The 23,782-nt window shown below is 40.1% G+C and overlaps 1 protein-coding gene and 1 long non-coding RNA gene across 4 annotated transcripts in view; one reads left to right on the top strand and one right to left on the bottom strand.

Moving 5' to 3' along the window:
- Nucleotides 1-23,782, bottom strand: part of SCML2 (Scm polycomb group protein like 2) — a 48,062-nt gene continuing 24,280 nt past the window's right edge. For all 3 annotated transcript variants that reach the window (XM_081859086.1, XM_081859087.1, XM_081859088.1), the window contains exons 7-15: nucleotides 21,430-21,673; nucleotides 17,063-17,319; nucleotides 15,034-15,166; nucleotides 12,191-12,394; nucleotides 9,962-10,144; nucleotides 7,308-7,421; nucleotides 6,098-6,379; nucleotides 5,025-5,188; nucleotides 1-3,025 (exon numbers count right to left, since the gene is read on the bottom strand). In XM_081859086.1, the coding sequence (XP_081715212.1) occupies nucleotides 2,900-3,025; nucleotides 5,025-5,188; nucleotides 6,098-6,379; nucleotides 7,308-7,421; nucleotides 9,962-10,144; nucleotides 12,191-12,394; nucleotides 15,034-15,166; nucleotides 17,063-17,319; nucleotides 21,430-21,673 (1,707 nt within the window). In that variant the 3' untranslated portion in view covers nucleotides 1-2,899. The remainder of the gene's footprint in view (nucleotides 3,026-5,024; nucleotides 5,189-6,097; nucleotides 6,380-7,307; nucleotides 7,422-9,961; nucleotides 10,145-12,190; nucleotides 12,395-15,033; nucleotides 15,167-17,062; nucleotides 17,320-21,429; nucleotides 21,674-23,782) is intronic.
- Nucleotides 12,880-16,140, top strand: LOC309340401. Its single transcript, XR_014155974.1, has 2 exons — nucleotides 12,880-14,241; nucleotides 15,290-16,140. It is a non-coding gene; the product is annotated as an uncharacterized lncRNA (long non-coding RNA).

Below are 23,782 nucleotides of genomic sequence, written 5' to 3'. Positions count from 1 at the left end.
TAAACACTGAACATGTTTTATTTTCTGCGTAAATGAAAACATCCAGTTGAAAATAATTAAAATATATATTCTGTTACAAACACTTGATAAGAGTTGATATCATGCTATATATATAGTACAAGGTTAAGTTTCAGTATGGCATTCTTGTTTCGTGTACACAATGCAATGCACACCCTTTCCCCTATTCAATGGCAAAAACCCACACTCCCAAAATGCATGAAGGAGGCTAAAATATTTGTATAAACATTTTAAAACCAACTGTAGGTTATATAAAATGAGTTGAACTATAAGATACTTGTTCTTCCAGTTGACGGCTAAAAATAACCACATGCATGCAAGATTGGGGTTTTCTCCATATTCAAATCTATTTTTTAATATTCTCTATTATGGAGTGGAATAAGCCACAGTTATTAGAATACACATTGTATTTTACAGTGTCTCTCTTCCACATGCTAGTTTGTATTAACAGCATTCAGAATTGCCACATTAGAAGCAAAAAGTTTGTCCAAGTATCGCGGATTAAAAAGTGTGGATAAATTTGGTAATTTTTTGAGTATGCGTAAATTTCACTTAGCCAATAACCGCAGAAAAAATGTGCGGGGGTCTCACAGACTGCAGCCACCAACATAAATGCCAAGTATTTGCTATCACATTACCCATGTCATGCATCTATTTTTCATTAAGATTAATTTCATAAAATATATTGCAGCCCTTGCAGCTCGATTCCAAACATCTGCAAGAGCTGTGTGGCACAGTTCCAAAGCCATTCTGGGCTGGTATAATGGTTTGTACACTTAATAGAGGGAACTATTTAGCAGACACAACAAATATTAACATCAGGCTGTTCATAAAATACAACACACCTCTGAAGTGAACTCATTTAAATCATATTGCAGTGATTTAAAGAAATATTTAAGCCTGGAAATTGTTTTGAGACTTTGCGGTACTTTTTGCTGAACCTGAGTAATACTAGTATACCAGCAAGCAAGGCATTTTCAAATGAGTAATGTGTAAAAATACTTTCTTTAACTAGACACATTTGATATAAAAAAGGCAATAAGAAATATAAAATCTACCTTCCTTTTTGGACTACATCTTCTCTATCATCACTTGTACTAGTACATACAGTACATTCCATTTCCTACACAGCAAATGTACACAATTGTCCCTGATATGATATTGGCAGTGACAGCAAAATGTTTTACTATCAGCACTTCTTGTAGCTTATAGAAACAGCACCAAAGTGTATAATACACACACACATCCATGTGCAGTTCAACTTCTTTGTTAAAATTGTAAAAAAAAAAATCTACTTTAAAAGAAGCTGAGGGCAAGATAGAAATTCAGAACAAAAAAAAAGTCACCACACTTTTTTTCCAGAAATCTTCCCAGAACAAAATGGCTCAGCACGACATGATGAAAATCCAAAATATTGCATAGTACAGGGACATTCCCCTGCATGAATCCACCTGTCCTTTGATTGTTTCTTATCCCTCCAGAAATGGAAAGCAAAGTAGACAGGTGTTAAGTCAATAACAGCAAGAAGACACATTCACTTTCATCCAGCAAGGGTGATCCACATGCAGCAAAAGGTGCTTTGTGGAGTTCAGACCCGTGCGTCTAGTACTAGAGCTGCGTGCAGAAATACTTGCTGGATTACACAGAACCTAACAAACTTCAGTGCAGTCAGGCCTGAAAGCATGAAATCATCTGTTTGGAGTGATAGAGAAAATGGTTATAGGCCTTTTTCTTCCCCTCCCCACCCTGTCCTCCAGCAAGAAGCCTGTAGTTGTACGAGTGTCAAGAAATGATCATAGTGCTCAGCAGAGTGTTCACAAAGCCTCATACTGGGCATAACAATCTGTAAACAGAGGCCAAAATGGATTGTGCATGGGGGTTTTTACTGGTAAAACTTTTATCTCTACAGTTTGTCATCTGTCACAGTGCAAAAGTACCTTTTAAAAGACTTTCCAAAAAAATGAACACTATGTACAGCACAGAGGCATGTATCGTACTCACACACAAATATACAAGCGCATGAACGTTTTATGTTCACGTTAAGCTCCAGAGACGGAATGATTCAAAATGATAGGTGGCACAGGTTCCAGTGAGCGAGGAGGAAATTTGTTCACTCACCTGGAAAAGTTGGCTGTTCAAATCAGCCACGAGAACTTCCTTCTCAAAAAAGAAAAAGAAATACTGCCAGCTTAAATTGTCAACACTACAAAAATTCCCCTCATAATTTAAAACTCTTTACAAAAGCTTTCTTTTGTTTTTAAACACACAGCGCGCACACATACAGAACATTTCATATGGCTATTCCCTTTGTGGAAACCTATGTAGCATAACTGAATAGTGATCTCCTGGAGTATCAGGATGTTAACCGAGAAGTGAACTCACTGCAGACATTAATACCTTTTCCCGTTTAGCATTATTAATTCAGTCACCTTTGCAAAACAAAGAATGTTAAGATCCTGATAGCATATTTTAATTCCTTTGGAAATTCAGCTGTTTTGGTTCTGAATGAAAATGCACCAGCTGAAGCCAAATGGTTGCAAATATATTTAGAACTTCCCATGTAAATACCCATGGCACTGCCTTTCCCTGCACCTTGAAAATTTTGTAAATACAAAAATGTAACTACTTTCTCTTGACAACAAATTTCATATTGTGGGGAAGAAACTTCTGGAAACCAGTGACAGTTTAGGACTGCACAGTGAATGGAACACTGGACACGATCTGCTGGAAACTTGTTTTGCTGAAGTGAATGGACCATCTCCCATCCATTTCTAAGATGCTCAGTTAGGCAAAGTTCCCGCTGTATTGTGCCTTCCCCCATCTTGATGAACCTGAGAGGTTGTCCAACAAACATGTGACATTATAGTTGTGCATCAGTTGCCTAGTATTTCCCTTGCTTAAGTCTCTCAATGTGGTAGCACAGCTTTAGTGCAGGCCCCAACTTCAGTCCCATGTATTTCATTATCATATCACTCCTCAGTAGCAAGAGAGCCTTTCCATCAATTTCCTGTGGAAAGAGCACACAATAAGGATTAACCACCTGGTAATATCTTGGTCTAGAATCCTTGAAAGAAAAAATAGTACTAGGCTTGCATGAAACAATGTGCATCTGTGTGTAATAAGCTCAACAAGATACAGTAGGTTGTAGAGTACAGCCTTGGGGAACATCATACAGAGAATGATAAATTATGACCTGGGGCAGTCTTTGACAACCTTGTACCCTCCAGAACACCTGTGCTGGCAGGGACAGATGGGAGCTGTAATCCCAATCATCTGGAGGGCGGTAAAGGCTGACCTAGGGTCTTCGTCACGATTGTGAATGGAAGGAGCCCTTCTATTTGTGAAGCCTAATTAGGTGGTCTAAACCACTGAGCCTTTGGGCTTGCCGATCAGAAGGTCAGTGGTTCGAATCCCCGCGACAGGGTGAGCTCCCGTTGCTCGGTCCCTGCTCCTGCCAACCTAGCAGTTCGAAAGCACACCAAAAAGTGCAAGTAGATAAATAGGTACAGCTCCAGCGGGAAGGTAAACGGCGTTTATGTGCGCTGCTCTGGTTTTGGTGTTCCGTTGCACCAGAAGCAGTTTATGTCTTGCTGGCCACATGACTCGGAAAAACTGCGAACAAATGCCAGCTCCCTCGGCCTGTAAAGCGAGATGAGCACTGCAACCCCAGTCGTCTACGACTGGACTTAACTGTCAGGGGTCCTTTACCTTTAATTAGGATACTTTTTACAGCAAAGTATTTGTAGACAGAGCTTTTTTTAAAGCTAGTCTCAAGGATATTGCCAAAATACTTCTGAACGTAAGTGCACTATTTGTGTTAAATTATTTTATATAGCAGAAACCCTGCCAAGCAAAGAAAATTCTAAATTCTAAATAGTTTCTGCAGGGAAACTATTTATTTGTATGCTGCCTTTCCAGAGTTCATGCTCAAGGCAGTTTACAACATGAAAAAAAAAACCCTCAACCACAACTTAACAAAAGTAGTCAAAAATAATAAACAAAACATTAAAATATACAAAACCAAACTGAACCATTTCCGAATAAATCACAACATGATCTAAAATACAAAAAACCAGCATCAACAACCCCAAGGCCCAAGAGTCTGTTCAGCAGCCTCATTTTTTCGTAGTGGGAGTCAGTCAGCTATAGCCTCAAACTGGGAACCAATTTCAATTTGAGCTGGGAATTGATTTTAGTCCTTTAAATGTTTCCTACCAAAAATGCCTGGTTGGATGGTGTATGCTTTTAACAATCAAGCAGTATATAAATTTTATGACATAAAAGTTTTGCTGGGATTTTTTTTAACCAAAAGACTGGAAAGTTTTGCCTGCCAAAATAAAAACAAAATGCAGAGATTATGTAGTCTCCAGTGGGCTGCCAGAGAATTACACAATAACAGGTCAAGCTTCACAGGCTAATAGAGGCGACTTCTACTTTGAGAAATAATGAGCATTTGTAGTGAAGAACCCAACAGAGAATGTGATTCATCACAATGGATGGCTTCTAGTGAGCTTGCTATAGGTTTTTTTTTGTTTGTTTTTAAAGCAAAATGGTTTGTGTGCCTGGAAAAAAACCCACAATCTCTCAAAGGTTGTGCCCAAGTTTTTTTACTCTCATGTAGTACAATAGACTGGGACGCGGGTGGCACTGTGGGTTAAACCACAGAGCCTAAGACTTGCCGATCAGAAGGTTGGCAGTTCGAATCCTCGCGACGGGGTGAGCTCCCATTGCTCGGTCCCTGCTCCTGCCAACCTAGCAGTTCGAAAGCACGTCAAAGTGCAAGTAGATAAATAGGTACCACTCCAGCGGGAAGGTAAACGGCATTTCCGTGTGCTGCTCTGGTTCGCCAGAAGCGGCTTAGTCATGCTGGCTGTACGCCGGCTCCCTGGGCCAGTAAAGCGAGATGAGTGCCGCAACCCCAGAGTCGGCCACGACTGGACCTAATAGTCAGGGGTCCTTTAGTACAATATACTAAATGTTGTAATATAAGCAAACAGCCTCCTTACGTGTCTTCTGAAGAGTTCTGCGTGAGGCGCTAATGCCTGAGGGTCAGCTTCTTTCACGAATCGCATGACTTCATCTATCGACCACATAGAAGGATCCTTACTGGGTACACGGGAGGGTTCTCGTTTTAGCGTGCTGAGGTCGGGTCCTGTTGTGGAGCTTGCAGCTTAAATATAAAAAATCAAGAAACTGAGGAAGGTGGAAATGCCGTTTGTATAACCAGCTCATTTTGGACACACAACATCAAGTTCTTGGGCTTCCATTTATAAATAAGAGGGGGCAGATTTCCACATGGTGATCCTTCCCTGCCATTCCTTGTGAGTGCCTCTCCATATAAGAAGGATTATATTTAATAACAATCTGTAAACACTTAGTGCTTTTTATTATTATTCATGCTGTGGTTAAATATACATTTGACTGCATTACTGGTTAATTAAGAAGGGTGGTAGGAGGGAAAATACCATATGGTGACTTTTTATATCTATAAAAGATCACATATGTTTCTCTTAAGGCTCCACTACACTTGATGTTCTGCCTACAGAAAAGAGTGAACTGGTATTTGTGAAATGCAACAATTAGCTCATCTGGCCAGACTTTCATAGGTTAGGAAGACCTGAATAATACAGATTACACCACACTATATTTAAGGTACAGCAGGTTCAAAAATAGAAGTGACAACTGAGAATTAACTACCTACCAACTTCTGAGATATCAAGGAGAGTTGAGGAAATACCTAAAACACTGTTAAGGAAGACAGGAATCTTCAAGCATGATTTTTCCCTACATTTCAGAAATGGCTCTTCAGTGACCTACAACCAGCCAATCCCTTATAAACTCATTACAACATGAGGAATCTCTACAGAGCAAGATTGGGTGGCTAACTTGATTTCTGGCATGTCTGATAACTTTGCAAGTTTTGACTTCTTTTTCAAATCCTTGCATATCAAAGCACGTTCAGAACCTGCTTTATAAACTAGTTTTTGTTCAACAAGGCAAAAAAAAGCAATAATATATGAGTTTATATATTGTTAAGAAGACAAAACAGAGCATGGACTTTTAAAGAACTAGATTGTACCTTCAATCCTCCTCTGCAGCCTATTCCTGTTGACTTCATAGTAACTGCTGTTCCCAGCAGAACTTGACGACAGTCTCCGTAGAATTGGTGCTGTGTTTGAGGTAGCAGTCACTGGCGGAAGAGAATTCCTGTAATAGGCTGCACTCCCTGAGGTTCGATATTCAGTGGAATTCCGGCAGTTAGGGCTTGCGGGATTGACTAAATTAAGTGCAGAATCCATTGAGTCCTCTGAAAATCTGTGTTCTTTGGAAGTGCCATTTTCTTCACTTGGCAAGGTTTCCGCTGTATAAAGTAATTTAACATAAATAATGCATTTACATTAGGAAGTATTATGGCAATATCCTTGATAATAGGGTAGGGGTTTTTTTTTGGGGGGGGGAGCTATATCTACAAATTCTTTGCTGTAAAAAGGGCAGGTATTCTAATTAGGCATCTATGAATGGAAGGGCTTCCTCCATTCAAAGACAAGAACAAGACAGCATTTTTCCCATCTGCAGTGGACAGCCTGATGCTGTTTATTGCCAGTGCACCATCGCTCCCCAGATTATAGTGGAAAAGACACAGAAGTAAGAGGGACTGTGGCTATATGGTAACTAGATTCCCCATAAAAAATACACAAACAAGGGCGATTTCAGAGAAAAGGGCTCCTGTAGAAGTGGCAGTAATCCCAGAAGTGTATGGATTTGGGGTGTAATTTACGAATTGGTGAAGTAAGGAAACTATGCCTATACATATTCATTTCTCTAGTTTTCATTAGAATCAACGTGCAGCTTGTTTTGCCTGTCCTAGTACTGAACAATATATGTAGATGTAAACCCAATGAAATCAGTGAGCTACACCATATAGTGCAGTCCTGAGGAAGTAGCCTAGTGTGTTATGTGTGTTGAATATTCCCCCTATCCTTCCAAGCTGGGTGTGCCTGCCACAGAATCCAGTACACGCCTGGACTGCATGAGAAAATAAGAAGAGTCCCTTCTGGACCAAGCCAGTCACCCATCTAGTCCAGCATGCTGTGGTCACAGTGACCAGATGCCCATGGGAAGCTTGCGAGGGGGACCCAAGGACAACAGCCTCTGACAATGGAAGTGAAACATAGCCATCATGGCTAGTAGCTACTTATCCTCCTATTCATGTGGGTTCTGGTGTGCTCTTGGGCTAGACTGCCTAGAAATGCAGTGCTTCTTTTGTAAAGAAATATAACAATAGTTACCTTCGGAGGGATGAGCTTCAGTCCTTGGTAGTTTAGGAGACAGGGGGGCAGTATAGGACGGCGAATCCTGAGAATATCGCTTTGTACTTCTGTTGTCAGAGATTTCCTCTTTTGCTGGGAGAGGAAAAAAAGGATTCATTTTTTTAAAAAAACAACCACCCACTTCTAATTGCCTTATGTAGTCCCTACATTTCCTTTGGGGAAATGCTTTGGGCTGGTTCCTGTAGAAAAAACACCTATGGGAACCCCTGTGGGTTTTTCTGCATTGGATGGGTCTGTGAATACCTTGCTCATAAACCTTTCTATGCAAAAATGTATGCCAATCTTCCATTCTGGTGTAACCACTTCCCTGTATGTGCTCCTCTGCAGAAATCGTTCCAAAGCGCTGTCACTGGAGAAAACAGTTACGATGATACCATTTGGTATTCATGAAGGGCTCCTTTCCCATGCATGTGCTGATAACATTAGGTGTAAAGTTTATCTCCCCACAGTAGCTGTAGGCAGAAATCCCTGTTCAGTTTTGTAGAAGCTTTTGGTGTTCCCTTGTGTTCTCAGATCAGTTCTCTAACGGAAAGCCATTAGAAAGACCAAGCTCTAGGAAGTTGATAAGGCGCTTCCAGAGCTGGCATCCAAGATGGTAACTGTCCAGAGAGGGTCTCCAAGAGGAGCTTCTTTCTGAAGATTTGACTCCTGAAGCTACCAGGGAAGAGGCAGATGAACTGACCTGGGCAGATGCACCTGATCTCTGAAATTAGTCCACTGAAGAGGTCAGGTGCAATGCCATGCCTAAGGGGTGACTTAGTTCATCAAGACCATAAGCTCCAAAATGTTTGCTAGGATTTTGGTGCAAGGAGGCAAAACCAAAACGGAGAACAACTTGACCATGACAGAGGGATGGCTATGGACAAGAGTCCTCATGAAGAGAAGAAGGAAGGCGAAATATAGAGCAGAAACCAAAGGGCCCTCTCTCTTTTTAAGTTCAGAGGTATAGGAAAAAGCTGAGGCAAATGGAGAGCAGGGGAAAAAAGTTAGCAATGAGCTGACCAAGGGGCAGGAAAAGAGTGAAGGATAAGACACAACTGAGGTAAAAAATATTTTTTAAAAAACACTACTGGAGGAAAAGACTAGAGGTACTAAACAGACACACAAACCATTAAAACAAAAGCAAAACTATATACAGTAATACGCCAGAAGCAAAGATCATGGAGAAAGCATGCATGCCATGAACACACTTGGTTCATGATCTGAGAACATAAGAAGCCTCTAAAAATATGAACAGTGATTTCTGCCTTCAGTCATTAGGGGGAGCTGAACTCCCCACCTGATGTCACCCGTAAGCAGGAAAAAAAGGTGTATTCTACACTGAAAAAGGAAACACAGTATATCACAGAGGGACTGCAGTCAATTTGCTCGTTGCAGCATGCAGCAATTGACATAATAAGCAATGATTAAAATGTGCATACTTAACCATCTGTGCATCTTTTTTTTAATGGCCATGGCAGATGCCAAACTACAATTTCTCAAAAATATTGAAAGCACAGCCTTCAACTATTTCAGCTCCTGAAAATTGTGGGTACAGAAATAATAAGCTTGGAAGGGTATCATGTGACAAAGAGAGTGAGCCAGGAAATCTGACCACTTCCCATCTCTCCCCAGTCATGCGCATCCTCAGTGGCCTTAGGCTTTCAGCCACATTTCTCTCAGCCCCTTGTTTCATATACATAATTCATACAGGGATAACGGACCTTTCATAGGACAGTCGATGAGTTACTGCAATAACACACTTGGCATGCATGATGGAAATGCTGTTTGAGCATTTTTTTTAGGAAGTAACTCCGCTTTTTAATCGCTGTTTTCTAACAGAAAAGCTTCTGAAAATGCATTGTTTTAGAAAATTAAGTAATAATGTAATGCCTAGACAACTGTGAAACATCTGAACATGGCTATCTGAGGAAACAATATATATAATCTCATGTTCACACAGCAATCCTATGTATGGCTATCTAAAAGTTAAGTTCTACTGAGTTCAATGGGACTTACTCCCAGGTAAGTATACAATATATATGGATTGCAACCACGGTCAATTTCTAATAAGTGCAATAAATAAATAATATTCCTTTATAAATCTGATGGGGGGGGGGAGACAAAAACCAAAATTATTTAATCCACACCAAAAATCCAGCAGCATAAATATGAGGCTTGATGGCGAAGAGTGTCAAATTTTAAAATTGCTTATCAAAATCAGTTTGCTTTCTTTCTGAAACAGCCAATGACCAGGATGATGCCTGAGCAGCAACTGGTGTGGAATTAGCCCTACAAAAGGCACAAGGGAATATTCTGTTTTTCTTTATATGTCAAAATCTAGGAACAAGCTAAGACACTAAAACCTATTTTTAAAATCAAGAATCATAAATTCCTATGCCACGCTACACCAGAGAGGTTTCCTTTTAAGACTTAAGGTTGCAAAATCCATTGAATTTATCAGTGCTTGCTTATGATTGTGCACACATGGTATCAGGCAGCAAAGAAAAACAACAACACATCTTAAGCACAAGACTTAAAATGGCTCGCCCTAGATTAGTTTACACTGTGTTTTGTTTTGTTTTAAATACATACCATAACTTCTAAAAATGCAGGGTGGCGGAGGGCATTACCTGGTTTGTTTCTATCATATTCGGTGGGGCTGTATGCACTTCCCATGTAAGGGCTGAAGGGCTGGCTGCTGAAAAGGTTATCACACTGCAGGCTGTGGCAGAGCTTCTCCAAGAAGCGCAGGACAAACGAGGCACTGTTTACAGAAGGAAGACTGATGGCGTGCTTCTCCCCATCAAAGGAGGCTATAGGGCAAAAGAAGACCTCAAATCACGGCGGGATTGATTGAAACACCAGTGCCTATGGGAGAAGACCTCCGGTTTGACAGAAACAAAGGGGGTAAAAGGCAGAACATTTTGCTGTGCTTCTTGTGTTGTCTTTGCCAATTTCAATACCAAAGCTTGAACGTTTGTCCCTTGGCTAATCCGGAGTAACTAAGCTACCCTTTAAATAAAGGCAGCGCCGTAGTCTGATACAAGTTTTGTTATATGGCTGTAGATTTATCATCAAAGGCCTGGCTCCCGTATCACATTGAACCATAGTAAAACAAATCAAGGTTTTCATGTGAATGAAAGGTTGCTCAAAAGTTCCCAAAACAATTCTTCCCTGCTCCGCCACCGATGAAAAAAAATTAATCTAGCTTGAGTCATGAGAATGTAGGCTTGTGGTTTTCTCTTGGCTTAGTGCCTGTGGTTTGTTTGGAGGAAACAAACGGTGAGCCAGAGGGTGAAACAACACGACTAACCAGACACTGGCTTTGCTTAAGTCTGTGGCTCAGCAGCAGCAGCATGGGAACTTTGGAGCAGCATGCATCATCACGCTGTACCTGCACATGGTTTAATATGACACGTGAACTGGGCTGGTGTCTCGGATGCAGGTAGCTTGTAAGGGGAAGCTTTTGGTCCTCCTTGACCCCTTCTCAAAACGAGCGGGACTTGGGCTACCTGTAATCATCAGAGTAGCAACTGTTCTGCTGACTGCTGGTACTGTCCCTGTTTTGTATTTTGCTTAAATCAAGGACAACAGCAAACACTGCAAAGCTGAAACTTCTGCTTTGTTTTATGCTTGGAAATAGCTGGACAGTTGTTTTCTTAACCTAGAGAGACCCCGCAATGGCAAAATTTGAGGCTGCTGTACTGGTACAACTCTGGCTGCAATCCCAGCCCACCTGACCTGAAAGTAAGCCCCAAATAATTCAATAGGAATTATCTCTGAGTAAAAATGCCTGTGATTGCCCTGGCAAATGGCACTCCTTGCATTTTATAAGACACTTTAAAAGCTACTTTATATATATGTTGCTTTGTATTCATAAATACCAAGGGCTCGTTAATTTACACCCACAGCTGAAGTCTTCTATAACTTCTTGCATCCCATAAACATCCTGTGTACAATAATGGGGTCTTACAAATGAAGCTGATATCTGACTGTTAAATCTATGCCAGTAGACTGACATTTCCTTTTGCGTACAGAAGATGTGAACAAAGATTAGCGACCATTCACAGTATGCACATCACAAGTTATACTGCGGGAAATGAAGGTTTAGGCATACCATAGTTCATTATCCTCATCTGGCATTAATACAGAGAGAATAAAGTAAGGCAAACACTTTTTAATGCCATATGAATTAAGGCTAACTTGTGTCCTGAGGATTGCTTCTGCCAGGAGAAAAGTGACAAGCAGCAGCCACTAATTTAGAACTGGAGAAATATTTAAACAACACAACTGCCCTCAGAACAGTGAGGGAATAAAGATGCTATCCCTTCCACACTTCTAAAATATAATTAGAGGAAAAGAATAGCAGCAACAGCATCTCAGTTAAAAATCCATTTTACTCTTTGCTCTTTTACTAGAAAACAACAGCATAAACATGGTTTCCATTTTTAAAAAAATATTTAGATAATGTAAGCATAAAGAAACCTAGTTCTACCATTTACCGCAGGATCAAATAAATAAAATGAAGTGTGTCATTTACACAATTGTGCCACACTAATCTTTGGTCTTGATTTTGCACCAAATCTAAAACTGAATCACATTTTACTAATAAGTTAAGAAAACCTGCTACTATTGCTCATTCATTTGCTGGATTCTACCCAAGTATACTTTGCCATTATCAACATGTTTCACGGCCTCCTGGTTTGTTTTATTAGTTCTGCTGCTGCTTTTATTATACTGCTTTATTACGTTCCGTTTTTATTGACATTTGATTGTATTTAACGGTTAGCTTCTTTGAGACTCTGCAAAAAGAAGGGATATAAATCCATTTATATATAAAAATAAAACCAATAAAATACCAGTGATGATCTCTCCCGCATGGTGCCCCGACTTCAGGAATCCAAAGACTGTTTTTGATTGATAGGCACAGTCCACACAGGCTTGCACAGCCTGCTGAAGCACTACATTCACAGGACCTGGTCCAAAATGATCAGGAAGCTGCTGAACCTTCTTTTTGTCCAGATGAGGCCCAGAGTTTCCGTGTTTGTTAACATAGACACAAACTATGAGAAAAAAGGAGGATTGTCAATATTTTTTTTAAAAAAAGAAGAATTTGCAAACAATGCATTCCAGACCAAATAATATTTCATAAAGGTTTCATTGAGAATGGACTGGATGAACATCTTCTATACATTTCTATCTATTTCAAAAGCTTGCAAATAGCTAAACGGTAATTAGATGATGAACAGAGGAGCTGGTGCTCTGCATGTAAAAACAAGGTAAAGGATCCCTAGACAGTTAGGTCCAGTCAAAGGCGACTATGGGGTTGTGGCACTCATCTCACTTTCAGGCCGAGGGAGCTGGTGTTTGTCCACAGACAGCTTTCTGGGTCATGTGGCCAGCATGACTAAACCACTTCTGGTGCAACAAGACACTGACGGAAACCAGAGTGCACGGAAACGGTGTTTACCTTCCCTATTGATCTACTTGCACTGGTGCGCTTTTGAACTGCTAGGTTGGCAGGAGCTGGGAGAGAGCAACGGGAGCTCACCCCGTTGGGGGGATTCGAACCACCGACCTTCTGATCGGCAAGCCCAAAAGGCTCAGTGGTTTAGACCACAGCGCCACCCATGTCCTGTATGTAAAATCTACCCACAGTAAACAAACTACTTCCATCAGCTTTATTTAACCTCCAACTCCAACAGGTGGTGGTGAAACCACAAATGTCCACACACTTGCCACATCTAGACAAGCCTAACTGACTTTGCCAAATTATATACCCAGATTCCTTGCTTTTTCCTGTTATCCTCCAGAACTATAGAGCTAACAAATATGCCTTTAGGAGCAAATGCTGCTCCTTCCCTTCTATATTTTGTCTGCCCTTGTAATAACCCCAGATCAAGGTACTCTTCCTATATTTGGATAGGGAACGTTGGCTACAAGTGTCTTGGTAAAGTCACACTGAATATGTGGCAGGAAATTAATGTGTTCATGGTGTGAAAATCTTCAACATATGCACTTGAAAATATAGTTTGTTGATGTTGATGAGAGGTAACTGCTGCATGCCCATGATACATGGAATGAGAGAAAAGCAGAAACAGAAACAGAAGATAAGAAGAATACAGTGGTACCTTGGTTTATGAACTTAATCCATTCCGGAAGTCTGTTCTTAAACCAAAGCGTTCTTAAACCAAGCCGTGTTTTTCCATAGCAGCGGGGGACTCAATTTACAAATGGAACACAATCAACAGGAAGTGGAACATGTTCTGCTTCCAAGGCAAAGTTCACAAACCAAAACACCTACTTCCGGGTTTGCAGTGTTCTTAATCCAAGTTGTTCATAAACTAAGCTGTTCTTAAACCAAGGTACCACTGTAGTAAAAATGAGGGGTAGGGTATAGGCAGCAGGAAAACAGAAGGTCAGAATTAAGGCAAGGAAAAATAAGATCAGAAGGCAGGGGGGAGGGAAAAGACAAGATAACAGAACATGGTGAATGAAAAATGAAAGGAGGAAAGAGGAATTTCAAAGCAAAACAAGAAAGGTGGCGAGGAAAGCAAAAGATTAAATAAACACACTTTCAGGACTGGATATGCAATGGAGAGTGAAACAGAAGGTGAAAAGGGGGAGTTAGCCGCAACATGGAAATCTAGAAGGCAAAGGAAATGGGGTTGCAGAAAAGCTGAATGGTTGTTAGATGGGTAAACGGTCAAAAACGACAGAGCAGGGAGAGAAAGAATAGGACCAAGCCACAGAGACACTTTGAATACTGCTTTGGAGAAATAATCTGCTCTTATATCTGACAGAGCCAGATACTTATTCAGCCTGTGCAGGGAAGTAACAAGCAAACTGTTCAGCCACGCAACAAGACACAAGAAGATACCAGAGACCAATAGAGGCCTATTTTGTGCAGGTAGAGCGCTGCTAACTCTGAAGGCAGCGAAAGAAATGTCTAGCAAGAAATGAAAGCCAAGTGGGAGATTTGGGAACAAGGTGCTAGCAGTAGCACACACCATTGCTTCATTTTCCAATCACTACTACTACTTCCTATTTTTATATTATATTATATTATATTATATTATATTATATTATATTATATTATATTATATTATATTATATTATATTTATTTTATTTTATTTTATTTTATTTTATTTTATTTTATTTTATTTTACTACTGTGTACATGCTAACTAGAAGTAAAACAATGCACCCAGTTACCTGCATTTCTAGTTTAGTGGACTTTCATGCATCCATAAAAGATGCTACTTAAAAAAGAAAAGTTACTGGGCCCACACTCTGCTTTCTTCTGAGAGGTGATAGAGGAAACACATATCCAGAGAGTTTCAAACCTGTACACAAAATGAGGAGTCGGATCCAGTGTCAAAGGCTGTTGTTCACTTTCACACAAACAGAGGCAGCAGCCTTACACTGAGTCAGACATAGGCCTATCCAGCTCAATAATGTTTACAACAGACTGACAGTCGCTCTCCATGGTTTCAAACAGGGCATTCCCTGCCATACCTAGAGATGTTGACGACTGACCCAGGGACCACCTGTGTGCAAGCAGATGCTCTAACACTTAGCTACAGACCAGTATCTGAATCCATTTACTTTTACCAGTGCTTTCATGACACTCTGGAACCAGAGTACCCCAATACCCCAGAAGATTTATACAGACAGACATGCAAGCTATAGATCATTTTACCTGTTGAAATGACAGCCGCTGTTACGCCAGTGATACTAGGTCCATCTTTGTGTATTTGAGGTGCGCTGTTGTCCACTTTTGCAGAGGTAAGGGGCGGAGGAAATACTGGAGATTGCACTGGTAAGATTTTTTTCTGGAAAAAGAAGAAATATATTTATCGTAAATTTTAAAAAATATAACTGTTTCTTTCCTATCAGAAGACAGACAGCCTTCAGATCACCATTTGCTGAAGTTATCTTATTTCTCTTAACTGTAGAATGCTGCCAGAAGAGTATAAAGACTAGATCTTTGCAACTCCCAGTCCCAACCCATTTTTCAAGGGTTCTCCAGAAGGGTCAGCATCAGAATCTCATCACAAGCTAGGGAACCACATGAGATAATCTGTTAAGACTGGCCAGCACACAAAAAGCCAGCTCAAGATTACTTCACACATCACTACCATATTAAGTACAGTGGTAGGTTCAGGTAGCTTCAGGCATTGTAAGCCACATCAGTTGTGTCCCACTTGCATGTCTAGTTCCCATGGATAATAAAGTTGCTGATACTTTAATTGATAATGATGGCAGATGCTGATATCTACAGCTGTCCTTGCAACCACTAGCAAAAATGCATGCTTTAATTAGCGATCTTTGCCAGTAAAGTTAGCCTGCACCGAAGCAGCTCTTTTTAAAGCAGAGAGTCAACACGAAATTAAATAAAGGGATATTTCTTTTGGCAACCACATTACATTAACACTGAATGGGTAGCAACGGGTAGCTGAGGACAAATAAGTGGTTCATAAATTAACGAAATAATATCTCTTTCATATAAGTATCAAGGTGATTTAATGTCAAACAATTTAAAAAGCAAAAATAGGTAAAAAAAACAACAACTAAGGATTGATTTTAATACCTGAAGCTCCAAGGCCTAAAATGTTCACTAATAGCATGTACAAAAGGGCAAATCCAGCTCAAAAGAAGAGGCCTACTAGGTAGGTAAGGGATAAAGTGGTCTCTCAAGTAATCTGGTCGCAAGTGTACTCTCCCTGTATCAGCAAATGTAGCAATCTAAATATATCTTTATATTTATCTTTGTCTCCAATACATTCAATAAAATATATTGTTTGCACCTTTTATTATTGTTATTTCTATACTGCCCTTCATCTGAGGATCACAGGGTGGTTTACAATATAAAAACACAAAAATACATAACATAGTAACAAACAAAAACAATGCCCCGCCCCTGTTTAAAAGGCCATAGATTTTTTTTTAATGGTCACAGGCCTAGAAGAAGGGGAATGTTTTTGCCTGTCGCCAATTGATACGCAACGAAGGTGCCAGGTGAGTTTCCCTGGAGAGAGCATTCCACAAGTGGGGAGCCACCACAGAAAAAAGCTTGTTCCCGTGTTGCCACCCTTCAGACCTCTCATGAAGGGGGCACAAAAAGAAAAGCCTCAGATAATGATTACATGATATGGGGCGGTTTATAGGGGAAGAAGTGGTCCTTGAGGTATCGTGGTCCTGAGCCATGTAAGGCTTTATACATCAAAACCAGCACTTTGAGCTGAGCTTGGGACCTAATTGGCAGCCAGGGCAGTCAGGACAGGATTGGCATTGTTATGTTCAAACCGTCTTGCCCTGGTGAGCAACCTGGCCGCTGAAGTCAGCACCAGCTGAAGTTTCACTGCAGTAATCTAGAGTTTACCAGAGCACAGATGACAGAAGTCCCTTGTCCAGGTAAGGGTGCAGCTGGGCCACTAGCCAAAGCTGATGGAAGGCACTCTGCGACACCAAGACCACCTGAGCTTCAAGTGACAGCAATGGATCCAGAATTACCCCGAAGCTGCTGTAACCTGAACAGGAACCTGTGCTCCTTCAAAGGGAGTGTAACCTTGAAAAAGATGCTGCGTTCAATACGACACACCTAGTAAACTGCTTGCACAATTGGACATTTCAAAAAGAAACTCGGGTGGGGAAATCAGTACAAAATAAGCTGGGGAAACATAAAAACCATCTACTGCAATTGTGATGGTAAACAGATTTGCTCTCACCTTCCTTCCTGGTTTCAAGCCTTTTTTCCTTTTTTTGAGATTCTCTTTTTGAGATGTGTTTTTCGCTACAGGGGTGTTTTTGGGAGACCTGCCTTTCCTAGGGACTGCAGGTGGAGCCGCTGGTTTCCCCCGGCTAGGCTTCCTTCCCCTTGATGTAGGAGGAGGAACAGGAGCAGATTTCTGAGGAGACTGCATTGAGCGCCGGGTCACTTTGGAAGGGGACGTTTGAGGTTTCGAATTATTCTTTGTACCCGAAACTGTGAAGGAAGTCAAATATACATTTATCAGAATGCATACACTTCAGGAAGCAGTATTCTTTAAAAAGTTTGATTACACTTCAAAGTATGTTGACAACAAGATATTTTCAAGTGATTTTGAACTGAAACAAGGACTGCTAACTTATAAACCAGATAGGGAAGTGGTGCTTCTGACGGCAAGCTTGATGTGCAGAAATATGCAAGTGGGTAATGTTAATGTTCATGCAAAGAAAAGCTAGTTTCTGTACATCAAGAAACTGCTGCTAGAGGCACAAAATTGGGCCATGTGATTTCTTTTCTGGCAACACCAGTTAGGACATAACGAGATAACAAAGAGCTCCACCCCCCAAAAAAGCCCTAAATGAAATTTAATGGAACTTCTTGGCAACATGCTTTGAGTTTTGCTTTCACAGGCCCTACTGAAATGAATGGAATTTGTTCAAGAATATTTGTGGTAATTCTTTATGAACAGCAAGTCTCATATATATATATATATATATATATATATATATATATATATATATGCAGGTTTTGGTGTCCTCGGGTGTCTTCCCGTGTAAAAGTTTTACACGGGAAGACACCCGAGGACACCAAAACCTGCATTCCTGTACCCGTGAAAATCTACGAAAGCAAATATATATATATATATATATATATATATATATATATATATATATATATATCTCCATGCTTCTGATTAACTGAAAAAGTTTTGATCATTCTGCCTTCTACCCCTTGGCTTTCCAGTCATGTGGATTCCTGTGATTGGTTTCATTTGGTCAAGGAAGTACGCCGTTCAATTCCTTCATGTGTCTTACAGAAGAAGATTGCTTCTCCACCCCCTTATAAAGCATATATATTTCACATAAAAATAAATGTAGTTTTGATGTTTCCGTTGAGCTTGTTTTTCTCGTATCCAAGAAAAACCCCAAAGTAATTTTAAAGTCCCACAGTTGGTAAAACAATGTCTACCCTTGTCTAAATGCAGCTGTTTCAATGTGAAAGGGAAAACACTTGTTTTCAAAAATAAAATTGTGGCACCATTTTGGACCAATTAAACACTGGAAAACTATGTTTAAAAGATATAACCAAGGTTGCATGGTCTGTTTTTGTGTAAAGCAGGTAAATTCTACAGAGAGAACACATTCATAGAAAATAAAAAATATATTTTATTTATGTGACAAAAAATTTTAACACATGAAATCTGGCACAGCTCCTATGTATATTGTTTGACTAGACCACACCCTACAGATTATACTTTTCTTTTTCATACAGCTTTATATAGTTCTGGAGACGTTTTTAGGTAACTAAACAGTGTTGCTTTTCTTCTTCATCACATTCAAAAGTTATCAACCACTTGTATTATACTACTGTTGAAGAATGAAACATTTCTAAAAAGGTACATTTGTGTGAAGTTAAATTCCATGTATTCCCATGTTCAGAAAATCATCACTGGTGTAAAAATTGAAAAATTAAAGTTTTTATTACAAAATGTAATTTCACTGCACACAAACACAAATTTCATCACACACTCTCACGCCACACTCACGCATTGCAAAACAACAGTTATCTGGATTAAACATGTTTGTGCTACAGTCTATTGCTGCCTCCACTGAAATGTCAATGGATTAACGTGCAGCAAAAATCTGAGAGGACAGCAGAGTTCACAAATACAAAGAAAACACCCTTCAATGCCACAGGTTGTAAAATAGCAGGTACACGCTTTTACACACAGTAACTTTCTGCTCTTTGGAATAAATGATGGATAGTGCCTGCTGAACAAAGGCTGCAAATGGAGTAATAATGAGCCCCTGCTGGAACGCTATATAAAAACAATTTCCTTTAAACAGGTCTCCTACCTTTATATTCCAGAGATGCAGATGTCATTTACATTAGCCACTTGTAAGGTTCAAGACCCAATCTCATAGGACTGCTTTTTTAGACTGAAAAAGCAAATCTGCAACAAAGCCCACACTGCCTGGACAGCGGGCACTGAAATTTTGCAGGAGCAAATCAGGGTGCAGCAATTTGCATTTGTTGGTTTAAGAGGAAGAGGAAGGGGGAGGGCAACAGAGTGGAGGGGAGAGACTGCTAAAGCAATTCACATATTGTCTGTGGGCTCTATTGACAGTGACCATCAGTCACCTGCTCATACTTCCTTAACCACCCCCTCTTGAGGAGGGGATCAAAGGTTACATGGGGTCAGAGAATCTGGAAAGGGTGAAAGGACAAGCCAAGAAATCTAGCTGCCAACACAACTGTATCATGTACAGAGGTCTCTCAGCTGAGCTACAGGAGCCAAAACTTGAAAACCATTTTGTAATCTCAACAGGATTTGTATTAAAACATTAGTGCATTAAAATATTAGTTTATTAAAACGGGACCGGGGGGGGGGGTATTGGCAGTGTCTCTTTGTAATTAATATATAATGTGCAGTTGGAAGGGGGTGGGCAGCCCTTTTGCTCTTTTCAGGCCATTGCTTTGCATTACAATGGCCCTCTCCATTCCACAAACAAAACAAAGCATTTTGTTTCTCGCTGAGCTGGCAAAACAATTGAGACATCAAGCATTCAGGTCTCTTGTGGGTACTCTAGCTATGCAGCAGCCCCTGCTTAAAACTCTGATCCTAAGCAACAACTTTATTAAAGTCTTTTCAAACCAAAGTCTTATACTAACTGGAGCAACAATGCATCTTGAAAAGATGGAACAAGAAGCAAAGGATGTTAACACGGCTTTCTCTATTGAGAGTACTGATTGCTTATAGAGCTTTCAGTATCACAGAGTGCAAACATATAACAGCAACTAGGATGCTTCAATTGCTTCTACAATTGCTTATCCTTGTTTTGATAAGGTGTGAGAATATGCATTAAACATTATGTGTAGACCTATGAAAAAGACTAAAAAATTATTGGCGCTTACAACTTTTCCACATCTGTTCATTTATTTTAGGATCCATAAGCAGACCCAGAATAGTCAAACCCTACTATTACCAAATAGTCAGATGTTGCAGCTCCATATAAGACAAATTATGGTCTTCTGAAACAGGAAGGAGATAGTTGCTCAGCTTTTTCAGGGAACCTGCTTTTTAATGCATCTAGAAAAAACTACTTAATGCATCTAGAAATAGTTGCTAGAAAAACTATTTGAAAAACTGTGTGGACAGTAGCTATGCTGGTGCCATAAGCAACTCAACAGCTGAGCAGCATCTCTTGACATTACTGTAATGAGAACAAAATATAGTACACCAATGTAAGAGAGGGAGAGGGAGGGAAAGAGAGAGACGCACATGCACAAGAGAAATAATGCAATCGTAATTGTGGAAAAGTTTATTAAGGAGATGTGAAATGCCACTACTTCTGACAATGATAACACTGGCTAAGTTCAGACATAACGAAAAACCATGGGATAATTTTGCTTCTGATTTTAAACACAGCTTTCATTACATCCAATGTCATGGAACGGTAAGTCTGTTTAAGTGATGACTTGTGAGAACAAGCCATGTTCCAGAACCACTTTTCCCTGATCATAGGAAACCATGGTTTACATATTATCCAAAGAAGCTTCCAACCACCTTCCTTAGCACAACAGTGGGGGAGAGGGAAGCATGCAACTCCCAAGGGTTGCTACACCTTGCTCAGGTAACATGACCCTACGGTCTCTCATTACATCTGAACTGGTGGCAAGCGTAAAGTTATCAAGGTTTGTCTCTCTTTGGCAGCAATCCTATATTCATGAACATGAGGGGAAGCTACATTGCAAGGATAGTAAATGATAGAGCAGAGTCACCAATATTTTTGGACTAGTGGGCAAATTTTGTAGGGTGACAGTCACAAAACCTTCGTAGCCACCATGGCACCATGACACTGGGATGATGATCCCTGGTGCTAGTGAATACATTTAATTAAAGCTAGTGGGATGCCTTAGGCTTTATCTCATCCTACTTAGATTTTGCTATTGCATTTAATGATGATGGGAAACACACAAAAACCAACACATTTTTCCTTAAAGCTTCTCTGTCAGCTGTATCAAAGCCTTAAAGGCACAGGCTTAAAAGCAAAGATGGACCAGATGAGCCTGACGTGTGGAATTTAACAAATAAAAAATTCTTACCACTATTCCCTGGTGGCTGTAGAGCATCTCCTGTTAAATCGCACCATCCGACTGGAAAGATATCCCGAGAATCATATTTACACCAATAGTCAAATGCCCCTCGCCAGCCATCAAAGGTAATAAAAACTTCGTTTCCTTTAACATTCCCAATGGTTGCGGGACATATTAAATAAGGATTTTTTCTGTCTATTGCTTCTAGCTTCATTCCAACTTTAAAACAGTTTGGAGAAGGCTTTGTAGGTTCCTGCCAAAACAAAAGAGCCAAACAGGTATGTACACATGAGATCTTGGAGGGAAATGAGTTTCATATAACCTTGATGCCTAAAAGGACTCATGCTCCAAAAGATACGTAGTACTGGGGGGGAAATATGTTAGCGTTTTTCCTGTATTTTCTATGGTCCAGAGCTCCTCCATGGACAAAAATTCATGTTTCTAAGCTAAATGACAGGTTTTATGAGTGATAAAAAGCAGCAAAGAATTTAAAAGCAAGAATTTAAAAGAAATCAACAAAAGGACACTTTGGAGTATTTAGTTATTTACAATATTTCTATTAACGCCTATCAACAAGAAGTCCATTTTTTGTTGTTGAAAATTTAAGATATGTATTTCTTTCCTTAATTACTGATGAAAAAAGCAGAACTACCAAGCAACATATTTCCAACGCCTTGATAATCACAAGAAGAATAAGTTGTTACACTGTTGTAAAAAACATAAAGTAGTTTGCAGTGTCACCCGTCAGTGTTGAGACCATGAACTGACCAATTACCATCTTCAAGTCTATGCCTAAAGCAGGTTTGTAAGCAAACAGGAGACTCTCTTATAAAGCCATTTGAATTTGCATAATGTGACTTCAATGCATGTTCAAATGATGAATTGCTTCCATGATGGCATTTTGTTTCCTACTCTTCCTTGGTTTTATTGTTCATTAGATTGATTTCCAAGTTTTGTGGGGAAGGACATGCATTATTAATAAAAAGGGGCATAGCTTCATTTGTAAAATTGTCCATGTAACTAAAAGGACAATTTAAGTTGTAAATATAACTTATATTCTTTTCCCTTACATAATTAAGGCACGTTATTTCATTTCTTCACTTTGTAAATCAACCCACTTCATTTTCTTTGCAGAACAGACTTGTACTGTTCCAGCTTTGGTGCAATTCATGAAGTTTATTTATTTATTTCATAACATTTCTGTTCCACTTGAGTGCAAAAAAAACCCCAACCAAACCTCAAAGCAGTTTACAAAATGAGTAACACAATAAAATAATCAGCAAAAAAGTTTAAAACATCCAAATTTACTACTACTACTACCACTACTACTGTTTGAATTTATATACTGCCTTATACCTGGAGGTCTCAGGGTGGTTCACAGAACAAAATCAAAATACTTCCGGGTTAGCGCGATCTGGAAATGGCGGATTCCCTCCGAGCTGCGGAGGGAATCGGCTTCATCGAGGACGGGTCTTGCCGCGCCGGCGACGCGGGGACCCTTAGAAACCGCAGGCGCTGAAGCCTGCGGACGGGAAGACTCGGTGGGCGCCTTAAGCACCCCCCCTGACCCTCGAAAAAGGGTACGGAGGGCGGTGTGGCGCTGAGAGTCGATCGACACCTCGGTGGAGCGGAGCCGCGAGCCACGACCGGAGAGCGCTGACTTTCTCCCTGGAAATTTGGACTGAAAGAATTAACCCGTGAGTAAATGGAATTTGGCTTTAAGAAATTTTTCCTTTGAATTGGAGACGATCGGAGGGTGTGCTAAAAGGGAGTCCGCACCCCCCCTAACTACGGACAATTTTAAAGCAAAGCTCAGAGAACTAAGGCGGAAAAGATACACTTATACATTATAAAAGAAACTTCTTCCACGATTTAACAAAGGAAGTGTTGTGCTGGAGAGTGAGGAGAAAACCTTTTTTTTTCTCTTTTTTTTTTCTTTTTTTTTGCGAAACCCCCCCTCCCCCCGGGACCAGGGAGAATCCCGTGTTTAAGTCTGGTGCAGAAAAACAAGCTGTCAAAAGAACTGTTAAATGGACAGATTGAAAATTTGTTAACTGATATCTCTCTGAACTAAAAGTTAAATTGTAACAAAGTGGTTGGAGACTCGATAGAAAGAAATAAAAAAGATTTGGACTGTTGGAAAAAGTTTACAAAGTAACCAGAATCCCTCTAGGGGGATTCCAAAGCTACTACAATGGCGGCAGATGGAAAACTACAGGCAGAGATAAACAGGATGTTTTATCTTGTGGGAATACTGCAAGAGCAGAGTCTGAGTATGAACAAACAATTAATGACCTTGACTTCAGGAACAAGCAACTCTGCTGAAAGCATGAAGGAACTGACAGGAAAGGAATCTGCAGCC

This window comes from Podarcis erhardii, assembly GCF_964252035.2.
Source record: "Podarcis erhardii genome assembly, chromosome: 4".
Lineage (NCBI taxonomy): Eukaryota > Metazoa > Chordata > Lepidosauria > Squamata > Lacertidae > Podarcis > Podarcis erhardii.
This window is presented reverse-complemented; position numbering and strand designations above follow the sequence as displayed.